Raw genomic sequence first — 14,268 nt, 5'->3', positions numbered from 1 at the left:
GGTGGGCAGAGCACGAATCCCCTGGCTGGGATCCCTGGGTTGGACCCCAGATCCCTCTGGCTGGGATCCCTGTGTTAGACCCCAAATCCCTGTGGCTGGAATCACAGTGTTTGACTCCAAATCCCTGTGGCTGGAATCCCAGTGTTGGACCCCAGATCACTCTGGCTGGAATCCCAGTGTTGGGCCCCTGGCTGGAATCCCAGTGTTAGACCCCAAATCCCCCTGACTGGAATCCCAGTGTTAGACCCCAGATCCCTGTGGCTGGAATCACAGTGTTTGACTCCAAATCCCCCTGGCTGGAATCCCGGTGTTGAGCCCCGAATGGAATCCCAGTGTTGGACCCCAAATCCCCCTGATTGGAATCCCAGTGTTAGACCCCAAATCCCTGTGGCTGGAATCCCAGCGTTAGACCCCAAATCCCCCTGGCTGGAATCCCAGTGTTAGACCCCAAATCCCCCTGGCTGGAATCCCAGTGTTAGACCCCAAATCCCCCTGGCTGGAATCCCAGTGTTAGACCCCAAATCCCCCTGGCTGGAATCCCGGTGTTGAGCCCCGAATGGAATCCCAGCGTTAGACCCCAAATCCCCATGGCTGGAATCCCAGTGTTTGACCCCAAATCCCAGTGGCTGGAATCCCAGTGTTGGACCCCAAATCCCCCTGATTGGAATCCCAGTGTTGAGCCCCAGTGGCTTTTGTGGAGGACATGGGCTTGGTGAGAGAGTGATGTTCTCAGCTTTGTGCAGTGATAATGTAGTGATGGGGGTTTGGGGGATGGAGGGAGGGAGACCAACAAGAATGTCTTTCCTGTAGAACCTTTTAGTCCCAGGGCACATATCTGGTCAAAGATCATTTTCCATATTTTCCTTCCACAATTTGTTAGAAGAAGGGAGACTGGTACCAGGTGCTGCTTCCATCTTCCTTCTTTTCATTCTAATGGAGAAATTAGAATTCCAAGCTATCTAAAAATAAAATTAAATCTAATACTGACCTAAGTTGGTGTAATGTACATTTATGACAGAAAAAGAACTGACAGTTATTTAAAGCATTTGGAAACAAAAATTTTTTTTAAAATGTTTCCTTTGGAATTGCTGGATCATGTGCTTGAGTGTGCCATTACAGGTTCAGAAAATTCAAATTCAAACAAGTTCCTAACTCAGTCATGTCAAACAATAGCACAGGAACTGAAGTTTATTGCAATTATTCTTTTAGTTCTGCTAGGCTCTGTAGTTGTTGGTATTTGGTTTTCAATTTAATTCAGTTTTTCCCATCCAGGAGAAAGCAGATGAAATGTGCACATAAAGGTTTCCTGAGGTAGATTAGACTCTTTTCCATTTTGAAATATAATGGATCGTATTTTCTGTATTTGAGGTCTCATTAGGGAGGTTTTACTAAAATCCAGGGCACACAGTGGCTTTATTTTTTAATAAAGCTCATCATTTTCCTGTAACACAGTAAAATAAAACACAGTGATGGTTTTCATGTGACGTGATAATTGATCTAGTTAAAATGATCTGGAGAAGAAGGGGCTGAATTTCCTCATGCTTTCTTAGAAGCTGTTTTCTTCCTCATTTTTAATGTAGATGTGAGGCTTGGCAAATTATGCAGATGGGAAAATCTCCTTGGTTTTTATTGGTTTTGAAGCATCCCAGTGAATCTAGAGAGAGACATGAGGCTTGACTGGATCTCATAAAGTGATTTTGTTGTAATACAGAGCTAAATTAACCATGTGCATATGAGGCTATGAACTCTGCCTGCTATATTGCAATGATAAAAGTAGTTTTTCTGTAAATGATGATGCATATTTTGTATTCATATTATCCTAAGGCTACGAAAATGTTCATGAGCAAATAACGTTACATATCAGCACAGGCAGTGCTGAAGGAAGGGAATGCTGGCAATAGGAGATGGGAGATTTGAGCCATGTGGTTTTGGAGGAAGTTCAAATCTATGTCCTGCACTGCAGGATTGCTTAGGTCACACATTCTCATTTATTAATGTCCAAGACCAGGATGAATAAAATCTGCTGTTAATTGTTACCCACTTGAAGTGTTTTGTTTGTCATTTTCCATCCAGTTCCATCAGATCCAGATCTCACCAAAAGTATGAAATATCCTGTTCAGTGCATAAATAAGTAGCATTTATTTATTGTGAACCAGACATCCAAGGTGCTGCACGCAGAATATTCTCACACACACCTTTTGCCAGGTATCCACCGAGTAAACCTCTGCTTGCAATTCACAGCTTTTGATTGTTTTCATCTTTTTAACCTTTTTTTTTTTTTTTAATGTCTGAAGTCCCCTAAAGTAAACACACAAGGACAATCACGTCCCTCTTGCATAATCATCCCAAGCAACAAGGAATGAAGTGTAAGGGGCTTCATTTGGTTTCCTCCGTGCTTATACTATCAGTCATCCTGGCATGGTACGAGTTTAGTTCTTTATCATTTTGTCAGGAATTAACCACTACCAGAGCTGATTATTTATTCAAGATTATTGTTGTCTGAAGTAAAGGGCTCATTTTTTAAATAAACTATAAGGCCAGTTTTTTCCACCAGCACGTTAGAATTTTCAGAATTTCTCCTGATGCAGGTAGCCAGAAACATTTTGTTTGCACATGCCTTTATGTTTGCTTCAGAACCACTTACTTTTTAATGCCTCTCTTTATCTTTCCAAGTGTGTGTTGTGACTGGCATGTTGTTGGCAGGTATTCAAAAGGTAGTTGGGGCACATATTGTGTTCCATCAAAACGTCAGGAACTGACATTTATTTTAATTTAAAAACAAGATACACTCTGTTTTGTGTTTCATTCCTGAATACAGCTGGTTGTTTGATAACAGGGCTCATGTTGTTAATAGGATTGCAGAAGTCAGTAGATTTCAAGGCACAAAAACTTGGGTTTTTTAAAGAATATATACAGCTTTGTTCAAATAAGTGGTGTGCTTTTGTGTCCTAAATGGCCTTTGAAATAAGTATGCTTTCCAGTGACTTTTGACTCCCCAAATGAGCAGCTGCTGGGAGAGCTTTTTCTGTGGGTTTGTTATCAGTCAGGATGATTTTGATGGCTCACCTCGTGCTATGGAGATACAACTGATTTCTCTTTGCAAAGAAATTCAATGTCAGGAGTGGTACATGTTAGCAAAAATATTTGAGACATTTTTAGATGTTCCAACCTGTCCTGTTCACAGCTGTACTTTGTTCTGATGCCCATATTTCCATTCAGGATGCTCATCCAAGGGTTGTAGGGCACAGAGAATTATGGGCAGGTACATTCAGAGAACTGCAGCAATAAAGGAGGAACAAGAAGCAGAGATCTGTAATAGGATAAATATATTTTAAAGTTTATACTGGCGGTGCTTTGGATTTGAGCCTTCTGTCGCTCTAAATTTAGATTTAAAATCACATCTAGTGCCTATTAGCGCAGTTAAATCCCCTCTCACTCCCTGGGTAGCAAACAGCAGGGAAGGAAATGGAGTCACAGGGTTCTTTCCTACCCAAGCCTTTCTCTGGCCATGCTGACTCCAGTCTATGAAGCAAAAATAATCCTCTTTGTGTTGCTGCACCCCATTTCTACCACAGCTTGTTCCCCCAGGATCATTCCCTTCCCTCCAGCACGCTGCACATGCGCCTCTCTGGATGACTGGGAGCTGGGTCAGGCAGAGGGTTTTTTCTTTGCTTGGCCGATTTTTAAGTTTCAAGCTTTTCCAGTTTCAACTCAAGAAGGAGATTAATATTGTGACAGTAAGAAAAATGCACAAAATTACACCCACAGCCGAGAATTTGCCTCCTCCAGCTGCTGCAGAAGGGTTACTTGGCAGCTGCTCTCTCAGATACATCGACTCCCATCACACTTGATTAACCCACACAGCTATGGGCCAGCACATTGTTGGCTGACAAGATAAAGTTAAGTTTAATTACTGTTATTTTCACCATGAATGAAGTATTTCCTCCATAGGCTTCAAAAAGTTAGATGAGACAGCCGTCACTGGGAGAGTGGTAAGGAGCTGAAATATGAGACTGCCTTTCAGCTGTGAAGAACAATCTGTGTCTTCCAAGATGATTTTTTTTTTTTCTTTCTCTCAGACAAATTGTGGCACTGTTAGTGTAACTTAGAAGCTGAGAGATGTCTGTCAGCTGCTTTGACAGCAAAAGCTGACAGATCTAAAGTTCTGTCCAATCTTTCATTTTTGGATGGTTTTGATCAGTGGTCTTCTGAGGAAGCGTTGCGTTTGAAATATTGGATATTCCCTAACATATGTAAAGTTAGATTTTTACCCAAAGTCTCAAAATTTGAATGATTTTCTATCACACAAAATTTGGCTAAGAGATGTGTTATGCTCTGATGTTCCTAAATATAATCCTGTGGAATGTGAAATTGAATGATCAGGTAAAACTCCTGTGGTATTTTCAGGAGGAAAAACCTTTTAGCCCTTCTTGGCTGGACATTTTCCACCTTCCCTAACTGTCTTTTGGCTACACAGAAGAACTGCAGTCACTTTTACAGAAAAGTTGTCATGCAAAACTGCTTACTCTGAACTTACTCATGAGTTACCTTTCAAAACCACCCCTCCCCTCTTTTACTGAACAGTTAATTACTGGGAAATAATTACTGTGCATGAGATAGAGGTAGCTTGAAAGGGTGGGAATAGTTTGTTTTTTATTGAGATTTTTGCATTGCACTTTTTCAGTCTTATAATGCCTTGATGTTTTATGATTTTCCACAGTCCTTTTGTACTACATGATATAGCCAAGGCAAAAACAAACCTAGGGTGCATTTAAATTCTTCTAATTGTGGCTTTTGTGATTTTGAAGAGCCTTGTTGTCAGTGTCTGGATTGTATTTTGATTCTAGAAGCAGTTATAAGTTCTATTTTAAGTACCGCCGCTCTGGAGTTTACAACATGCTTTTGCTCAGGCTTTTTTTCTTTATTCCCATTTACAAGAAGCGCTTCCCACTCCTCTCATTTGAGTGTGCTTTAGGAAAACCCCTAATTTTTCCGTTCCAGTGGTTCAAAATAATTGTTCACTGAAGGAAAAAGAGAGTGTGGCTGGGGGGATGTTCTGTGGAGTTTGCAGTTAGCTGGGATTGGATCTACCTGTGGCTGAGCACACAGCAGTATTTGGCACTGCACCAGAGCTGGGAACACGAACGACTTTGCAGCACTTGGTTGTGCTCTTCTCTTGCCCCTGCTGTCCCTCCAGCCTGGTTATCTTGATTAAGATAACATCCCTCGTGCTTTGCACACCCCTGGGTCTGCAGCCAGCCTGGGGATGCTGCATCAGGTGTCAAGTACAAGCAGTAATTTGGAGTTTGGCCACACACAGGCAGAGCAGGTCTGTGAATTCTGTGCTGGGGTTCTGTGGCAGTGTTGGGAGGACAGTGATTATTGAAGAGCAGGGCAGAGGCTGATTTGTAGCCCTTGAGACCTGGCATTCCCCTGCACTCCAGGGAGCATCTCCTCCCTGTCACAGCAGGCATTGCCATGCTGTAGCTGTGCTTTCCTTTTGCCAGGGTGGAATCAAAATGCTCCCGTTATTTGGCTGCCCTCTAACCCTCGCTAGCAAAGGTTTATCAGAAACGTTTGTGTCCAGAGAAGGAACTGTCCTGGCTCCTCTGGCTCATAACCAGAGCCAAAACAGTGGCTAAGAATCATCTGCCCTGTACTAGAGGCCATGGGGACACCTGAAACAGTGCTGGCTGCATAGCAGAGCTTGAGGGAGTAAATCCGTGTGCGTTTCAGCCAAGGTAATTCACCTGGCCATTCACTCCAGTAAATGCCACATGTCTGGTGAATGCCTTGTTTCATTACTTATTTCCATGCCTCAGACTCTGATATTAAAGATCAGTAATTAAAGATAACTATGAAACTTGAATTACAATCACCTTCCCTGAAGTAATTTTGTCTGTATTTTCTATGCAACAGTAGTTATAGTCATAATAATAGTTGTTGTTATTATCACTAATTGCAATATTAACTGTTATGTTTTTGTTTTCTGCAGGCTGGAAATTAAATCCAGTTGTTGGTGCAGTTTATAGTCCAGAGTTCTATGCAGGTAAGGATTGCTCTATGATTGTCCCACTGGCCATATTTCATTTTAGTGTTCTTTAAAACATGCAAAAGTACAGAATCTGTGTTTGGTGTGAGGTTTGCTTTCTTTGTGTGATTCACATTATTTACAAGTCATTTATACATTTGTGATTCAAGATTTTACCTTATCTGGGCATAATAAACTTTATATAGAAGGTATATGAATGCCTTTTTATTGGAAAATAGCTAGTATAACACGAAATGTACTGCAATATCCTAGTCTTACATGAGATTTTATTTTATTTCTTATTCTAGTGCAGTCGCTTTCTTCCAGGGATTCTTTAAGGAACAACAGCAAAAAAATCTTATCTATAAATATATATCTAAATATAGAGTACATACATGTATGTAGACATACCTAGATATAGAGTGTATGGAATCATAATTTTTTTCCTGAGCATTTTTCTTTACATTTTATAGTTAGTTTTTCACTTTGATGTTTTTGTATTTTACATGTATATCTTCACCTGACTGAGACCAAATTCTGATTCTGACTGCAATTTGGAGTTAGAGATTCCGTTTTTGTCTGCTGCAAGTCAGTCATGGCTAGCAGTCATTTTTTACATTTAATTTAGGAACAGAATTGAAAATAAACTTATTTGTAGTCCAAAATCCAGTTGATTTCAGAGGGATTTGAAGGCTGCCCACAAACACCCCCAGGAAAGCATTTTTCATGGCTGGTAGTTCAGCACGGGTTGTTGTGTCTGCACAAGCTGGGGAATCTCCACTCATGGAGATATTTGAGTCTCCAGCTGACAAAGCTGAAAAACTTTTGTTAATTTGAGGGACTTCAAGTGATGAAAATTGTTGAAAAGGACACTATTACAAACACATATTTGTGGTAAAAAAACAGCTTCTGCTGAGATAGATAAAAATCTTCCAATTAGGGTACAAGTGGCACAGTATCATAAAAAAACCTGACTTGGCATTCATGGAATTGCAGTATTTGGTGCAGGCAGAATTTATTTCCTTGCTGATGTATGTCTATGTTGAAAACAGGAATTTAACATTGATCTCGTTTGAGTAGTTAGTGAACCAACCCTGAACCTGCATAAATTAGAAAGTCAGAGTTATTAGTCATTTTATATAAATGACTTTGTGTTAATGACAAATATAATAATATTCCCATAGTACAGTAATCAATTTTCTAATACGTATGCAGAATTAACAATCTGACTTATAATTGTCTCATGAAGTAGGGCATGAAGAGTTCACATAGTTTGTAAATTAAAATCAATATTTTCAATCTCTCCTGAAGGTAATTTTCCTAATTTACTGGACTTTTCCCTAACATTTATTTTGTCTTTTAATTATAAAATGGCAGGTTATTGATTTTTTTTGTATAACCTCCTAAAGTCCCAAGTGCATTTTTATTGCCAACACTAGGGAGGTATTTGCCCTTCTTAATGAGAATCTTTAATTACCATTAGAAGAGTATTAATTTAATTTTATGAATTATGACACAAACTCCACCACACCTTTGCAGAAAGTTCCATCACGATACTTCATTTATTTCACAGTATTTTTTTTTCTCTTTATACATGTAGGCAGGCTTATTTGTTGGGTTTTTGAGTTTTTCAATGTTTGGTTTTCCTTGGGTTTTTCAGTGTATGTCAAATGCTTTTTAATTAAAATTGACTAAAATAGGATATCTCTCACATTTAAACATATAAAAGTTTTTTTAAAACAATTTAGTCAAAATTGTGGAGATCTCAGGAAATGAAACAGTAAAACAACACTGCACTTCTTGCATTTTAGAAGAACACTGTGACTTATCTTTACTTTTGGGTTCCCTTATCTTTACTTTTCGGTTCCTTTATCTTTACTTTTGGTTTTCCTTCACCACCTTTCTAAGAGAAGAAGCAATTGAATTTTTGATAATTATAAAATTAGAGATGTGGTTTTTTAAGACAGTCAGTGTTCTACTTGTTTAGTTTACTTATTGTCTCCAGCAGTGTCATGACAAAACTGCACCAACTTTTTCACAGTCAGCGCAAGAAGTTCCTTTAGCTCCTAGTAAATGATGAAAAATTTGGCCACTTCTGAAATAAAGATGATACATCTACAGAGAAACTGTTGATTTAAAGTACCTTTAATCTTCATAAATAAGTGAAAAACAGAAGGTTATACAAAGCTGTCAGGATGGCACTGATGAATGGCAAATTCCCCCGTTCCTCAATTGCCGGCGGCGCCGCGGCCGCGAGGCTTCCCCGTATTGTACATCAAATCTGCCAACTCATTTCTGTGATTAAATATTCCATCAGCGCGGGCTGCAAGGCGCTAAAGCTTAACAAGATTCATAAGATGCACCACTTGAATACACATAACTCACTGCCTTGGATGGAGAGCACCCCGCATGCACGGGAAAATTAGAATTGAGTTAAATTACTCCGTGAGACAAGATCAATAGAGAAAGGAGAAGATCCCCTCATGCAATGCAAATCTAAGATATAGTTATGTCCTGACAACTTGAAGCAGACAATTAAAGTCAAATAGGGAGGAACGCAATGTAAATCAACCCTAAAACCTTGAAGATAATGGTAAACAGTAGGACCAGTGACATGATTGTTATAGCTCGGGGTTTTTTTGGAGTGTACACTTCTGTGAAGGAAAACCTTTATTGAGAAAATGCGTGACAACTCAAGATGGAGACTCTGAGGTGCACAACAGAAACTGTGCTAGGAAAATATTACTTGGGGACTGCAAAATACTGTATATTTACAAATCACTATGGATTTCCCTTCCTGGATTTCCCCTCCAAGGCTGTTTTTGTGCCTGTGAAATGCTGGTGCTGCAGTAAATTGCAGCCTAGTGTGGCTCTTTAGCCGCGGTGGCCTTGGTGTGGATTTCCAGGGACTTGTTTGGGAAGGGCCCTCAGGAGACTCCTGCTGCATTTCCAGGGCCTAGCAAGGCTCCCTGATGGCCACCAGCTCCTGTCCTTCCCACCCTTCTGCTGAGGAAATGATATTTTAGAGAAAACTAAAGGGCATTTTTTTTCATGTATCATTCTAGCTTTTCACAGAATTGCATTTTTTTTTCATATATGATCATGAATAGGAAGTTTTTTAAAAGATCACTTATGTCCACAGTCTCCCTCTAATAAATAAAAGGTTTTCCTTGAGGGTTTCCTCCTTTAAGGGGGTTTTCCTCTTATGAGAAAGGAATGCTTAATGAAGTTGTGTCATCCATTTCTTATCTTTTCCGGTAAAATATTTATTAAATTCTTAGGTAGGTCCTAATAGGTAAATTTGTAAGAAGCACTCTGTGATTTTTCTCACAAATTCTTCATGGAAACTGGGATAATTTTTTCATCTCTATGTATTTCCATCCAGTTTTAAATACATCCCATAGTCTTCCTGTATTTAAGCTAGAGTCTGTTCTTTTCCTCATACACTCATACATGGCTGGGAAAATACAGATTTGCAGCTGGGTTTCTTTACTAGGTATGCTCTGGTACTCTCTTTGTTTCTGCAGTTTGTTATAATATTATTTTCACCTGCTTATTTTTATATGGTGTATATTTTATCTGTAATACCAAGCCTTTCTTTCTGCCTCAGGCATTCTGACAGCCAGGTTCCATGTTGTTCCTTTCAGTTATTGCAGATCTTTTTGTTTTTCTCTTTTGGGTTTTGGAACAATGAATTTTTGAGCAATCTCTTGCACTCTCCTTATTGAAATATAGAATATTGTTGCACCTGTGTCACTACAGCAGTCCTGTACAGCAGGTAGCTTGAGACACAGTAAGGCCACTTGAAAAGACTTTTTTATTCCTGGCAGAAAAGAGCTTTGTTATAACTGTTGGAGAGGTTCCTTTTTGGCAGTTCCCAAATGCAAGGTGGGGGAAAAGAAATTACAGAAATTACCTGGAAATCTACTAGAGTGACTGCTCTTTCAGGGAGCAGGGCAATTCACAGTAACTCACATGAGAAGATACTCTTTTCTGGTCATAAACAAAACCAGTATTTCAGAATTTTCAAGATCTAAGTTGACAGTGGAAGATTAGAGGTGAAGAACAATTAGAGCACAGCTGAGTGGAAAGCAGAAGATCCCATCCTTCTTTTACTTAAGGCACTATTATTCTTCCTGAGTTTTATTAAGTTCTAGGAATTTCAGGAGATAGTTTCAAGTCATCCCCCATAGCTGAGTGTTGTATTCATTTCATAAATACCTTAACCCAGTGAAGACTATTGTAAGCACCCAGTTTCTTGGGCAGTTATTCCATGATCACTGGAAAAAATTTCCCCATCACTCAAAAGGAAAGAGAGAGGAAGAGTCTGTGCATTTTTAACTCTTCTATAAGCCCTCAGAAGACAGAGAAGTTTTAGCTGCCCAGGTCTTTTTGGCATTTGGAAGTCAGCAGTATCCACCAACAATCAGATTTTGAAGCAAATTTTCTTTCAAAAACTTGTTCAAAGGTTTGGAATAGAATGTTATATATAATTAGAAGTAAAGAAATACCATAGCAATGTATATAAAACCATGCCCTTAAGTAAGATGAATCCAGGGGAAGAGAGGATTCCTGTACACTTGCTAATACTAATTCTCTTTGTTCATGTCTTAAAGCATCTATTTCTGGAGTGTAAGAGCACCTGGGATTCATTTCATCTTTCTAGTGTTTCTCTTTGAATTTAAATGAGTCTTGCATAAGCTCAGCAAATACCCTAGAAACACTTCTCAGTGTTTGGAGTTGGGGAAGCTCAGTTATATGCTTGCACAGCATTCTGATCCTGGGGTAAAAGTTCACTCTATCGTACCTCTAAAGCAGAATTTCTCTAAAAGCTGCCACTCCATAGATTAACTCATTTTGCCATTTGATTACTTACACTTGGATTCAAACTTGGCTATTGACTAAGCAGATTTTTCTAAATAAATATGTTTGCAGTAGAGTTAGATAAGCAGCTTAAATAGTTTTCTAACTACAGTCAAATAATTATTCTTTAATATTCCACCTGTGATATTTAGATGCTCCTTTTCAAAATATAACACACAGCTGTAAGTGCTGTTTCAAAAATCAAAAGTACCATCATCCAAATGAGGTGTTGCTAGGTAGATTAACAACACTGATGACAGCTAATGCATTTCTAAAACTCTGTGGAGCTTTTACAAGCCATTATAAAGGAAATCCTGTTTTATGAAAGATGAGTAAAGCCAGTAGAAAAATGGAATTCAGCATCTGCATTAGCTATTTACTAAAATAAATAATAATAATAATAATCCAGGATTAATTATGCCTTATGCTACATTATAATGAGTTCTTCATTAAAATGTATACCCTCATGGAAACTAAACCAGGCTTATTCAAAGCTAATGGCAATGACTTATTTGTATAAAGATTAATTTAGTCAATTGGTTATATATTTAAATCTGGAGTAGGATTAATCTACCTATACTCACCATTGATTTGAAGTCTGCACATTTTAAAGAGATGACCACAGATTCTGTCAGTGTTACTCTTTTGAAGGTGTTTCTCTTGGATTTCTATCACACAGGATATACTTAGCATTTGATACTCTTCTGTGTGATCTCTAGAAGAAATTCCACAGATTTCATTATTTAATTGTAAATCTTCAACCATAGATACAGCTTCATTCCAGAAGGTAGGAAACTGTGAAAAAGAGAGTTTTTGCTTCTTAACTGTAAAAGTTTGTGAGTTCTGACCCCAATCTAGTATGGGGAACCATTTTAACCATTTGATACTGGGTTATGATGGATTTGTTCACAAACAGAATCAGTAAAACCAGGAAATCTGTATTTGCTGAAAGGTGGAGTGCTTTCCCCAAAATAGGGAAAGGATGTGTTTGGGGGTGGGTGGTTGGATCTCTTTGCTTGATGGAAAACCTTGGTGAGATGTAGGTCTTGATCTGATGGCCATGTTCCCATGTTTCTCCTGAGTTCACATAGAGGGTTTCCTTGGTTTTAGATATTCCTTAACCCCAAAGAAAGCCTTCTGAGCAAGCAGGAGCTGTCCCTTCTTTGTCATGGTGTTGTTTCCTAAGTTCTTGTGTTTGTTCAGATATTCTTATTGTGCATATAACTGAGCAAATTTTTAAGGGCTAAAAGAAGTTAAGTGCTGTTCCTTGCTCACAAAGGAAATCTTTAATGAAAAATTATCCTTGGACTTCTCTTCCATCAGTCTGGTGCTTAGTGAAAATGTGTTCTATGGCTTCCTGGTTAGTGAGAGCCCTAAAAGCAGTTAAAAAACTGAGGTGGCAGCATCTCCAGACTGTGGATGGTGCAGGTTTTGAGGCTGGATATAAATCCAGCAGTTTCAGAGCTACTGCTCCTGTCTCAACAATCACCTGGGCAACAGTGCCTGGCTGGGCACTGCCTGGGCCCGAGCAAAGGCTGCAAAATGCATTTTTACAATAAAACTGAGGCTGTAATCCAAGCACCAGCCAAGGATAGGTGTAAAAAGCACTGGCTCAAGGATCTCTCAGAGGAAATTTTAAGACAAACTGCAAGGTCACCACTAAAACATTTGTTTGTTCAGAACTGGGGGGGATGTTTGCAATCCTAGATAAGTTGTAGCAGTTATGTGGAGGAATAAATTCCTCTGATTAGAAGAATAACCAGGTTATGAAGATGCATGTGTTAGGATGGACTGTCAGGCAGACAAACTCTTCTGAAATGTAAAGTAATAAAGTAATATATGAAATGTAAAGTTAATACAGTTAAGTGGAATGGAAAACAACTCTGCTCTGTGTTAAACCTTGATTACATCTGTAAATTAATGCTAAAGCAGTTTAAGATTATGGTTAATTGTATTCCAAACATATTGCTAATATTATCTCTTCCTGCTTACATATTTTTTCCCATTTTGGGCATTGGAAGACAGGATCCCCAATATGCACTGTAATTGCATTTCATAATGCTTATTGAGAGGAACTTTCAAAATACAGTTTTCATTCATTTATTCATTGTGGAGGTAGCTGAGAGGGGGCTGTGCTTTACAAGTTTACAAGCTCTGTTGGTTTGGTGCTCTTAGATTTTCTTTGGAAATCTCCAAGCATAGAATTGCTTCTAGTAAAAGTGAGTGCTTTGGAAACTTTGGAAACATTGCATTACCATTTTTGTAATGGTTTTTCATGCTGCTGAAATTCTGGAACCTGTCTGGGCTAGGGAGGAAATAGACTAGCTAAAGCCAGGATTATGCATGATGATTCAATTTTTGGTCTTTTATATTCTCAGCTTGTCATTCAGAATAGAATTTTATTTATAAGTCAGAACCAGCATTCGCTGGTGTAAGCAAGGAGAACTGAGGGATTAGTAATTTGCATCTCTGCATCTAATTGCATTAGATTTGCATCTCTGTCTTATAGATTTACTGAAATAGGTAATTTACACAGAAAATAGTGTCTTGACACAATATGAGAGGATAAAGCATAAACACATCCACTTGTAATCCCTGCAGGGCCATGTTGAAACTCTAGTGTTTGTGTTTGGGCAGAAAGGCTCCAGTTTCATCTATTCTGTGATTTTTTTTCCTATTGCAATCTTTATTCAACAGGCAGATGTATGAATGCAACACATTTGAGTTATCAGCAGAACATGAGTGCATTTTGTGTGTTCTCAAGCATCTCCTTTCAAGCAGAGTATAATTCCAGCTCAGGGTTTACTTCAGAAGTTTATACTTGGGAATTTTTCTCATGTTTTTTCTCCAAGTTACAAGTGAACCAAGAATAGCCATCATTTACCTGCTATGGCTGCTAGAGGACCTAGAAAGATGAGGAATAAAGACTTGGTTTTGAAAGATCCTGAACAACTTCAGTGGGATGCATGTCCCAGTATAAAATAATGGCACTGAGGGTCACAGAATTTATGTGCCCCTGGGGTTGTAGGGAGACATCTTAGAGCAAATATATTTTGCAGGAAATCCTGATGTTAGCACTCTTTTTTTTTTTTTTTATGACTACATAATGCATGTCCAGTTTTTTAGACTTTTCTGCTGACAGGATTTACACTTGGATTGCAATAATTAAGTTCACTAAGGAGCACAGATAAACTCCCTAAGCACGGTGCAGATTTTGGTACGAGCACCAGCTGAATTTGTGCAATTTAGTTTCAGTTTAGTTACCAGACAAGGGATGCCTGTGGCTGATAAATCTTTTGGAAAGGGCAGTTTGCTGCAATTGCTTTACTTTGTGAATGGAAACATGGCATGAATTGTTCCTGCAGTGCAGCCAG

The 14,268-nt window shown here is 38.8% G+C and overlaps 1 protein-coding gene across 43 annotated transcripts in view; it reads left to right on the top strand.

Moving 5' to 3' along the window:
- RBFOX1 (RNA binding fox-1 homolog 1) overlaps positions 1-14,268 on the top strand; it is a 1,203,461-nt gene that overhangs the window by 1,117,087 nt on the left and 72,106 nt on the right. For all 43 annotated transcript variants that reach the window (XM_071444294.1, XM_071444285.1, XM_071444280.1 and 40 more), the window contains one exon: positions 5,996-6,049. In XM_071444294.1, coding sequence (XP_071300395.1) covers positions 5,996-6,049 — 54 coding nt within the window. The remainder of the gene's footprint in view (positions 1-5,995; positions 6,050-14,268) is intronic.

This window comes from Agelaius tricolor, unplaced genomic scaffold (genome assembly GCF_023055355.1).
Source record: "Agelaius tricolor isolate 1412-34295 unplaced genomic scaffold, bAgeTri1.0.p SCAF_19, whole genome shotgun sequence".
Classification (NCBI taxonomy): domain Eukaryota; kingdom Metazoa; phylum Chordata; class Aves; order Passeriformes; family Icteridae; genus Agelaius; species Agelaius tricolor.
Note: the sequence above shows the minus strand (reverse complement) of the source record. Positions and strands in the feature narration are given on the sequence as shown.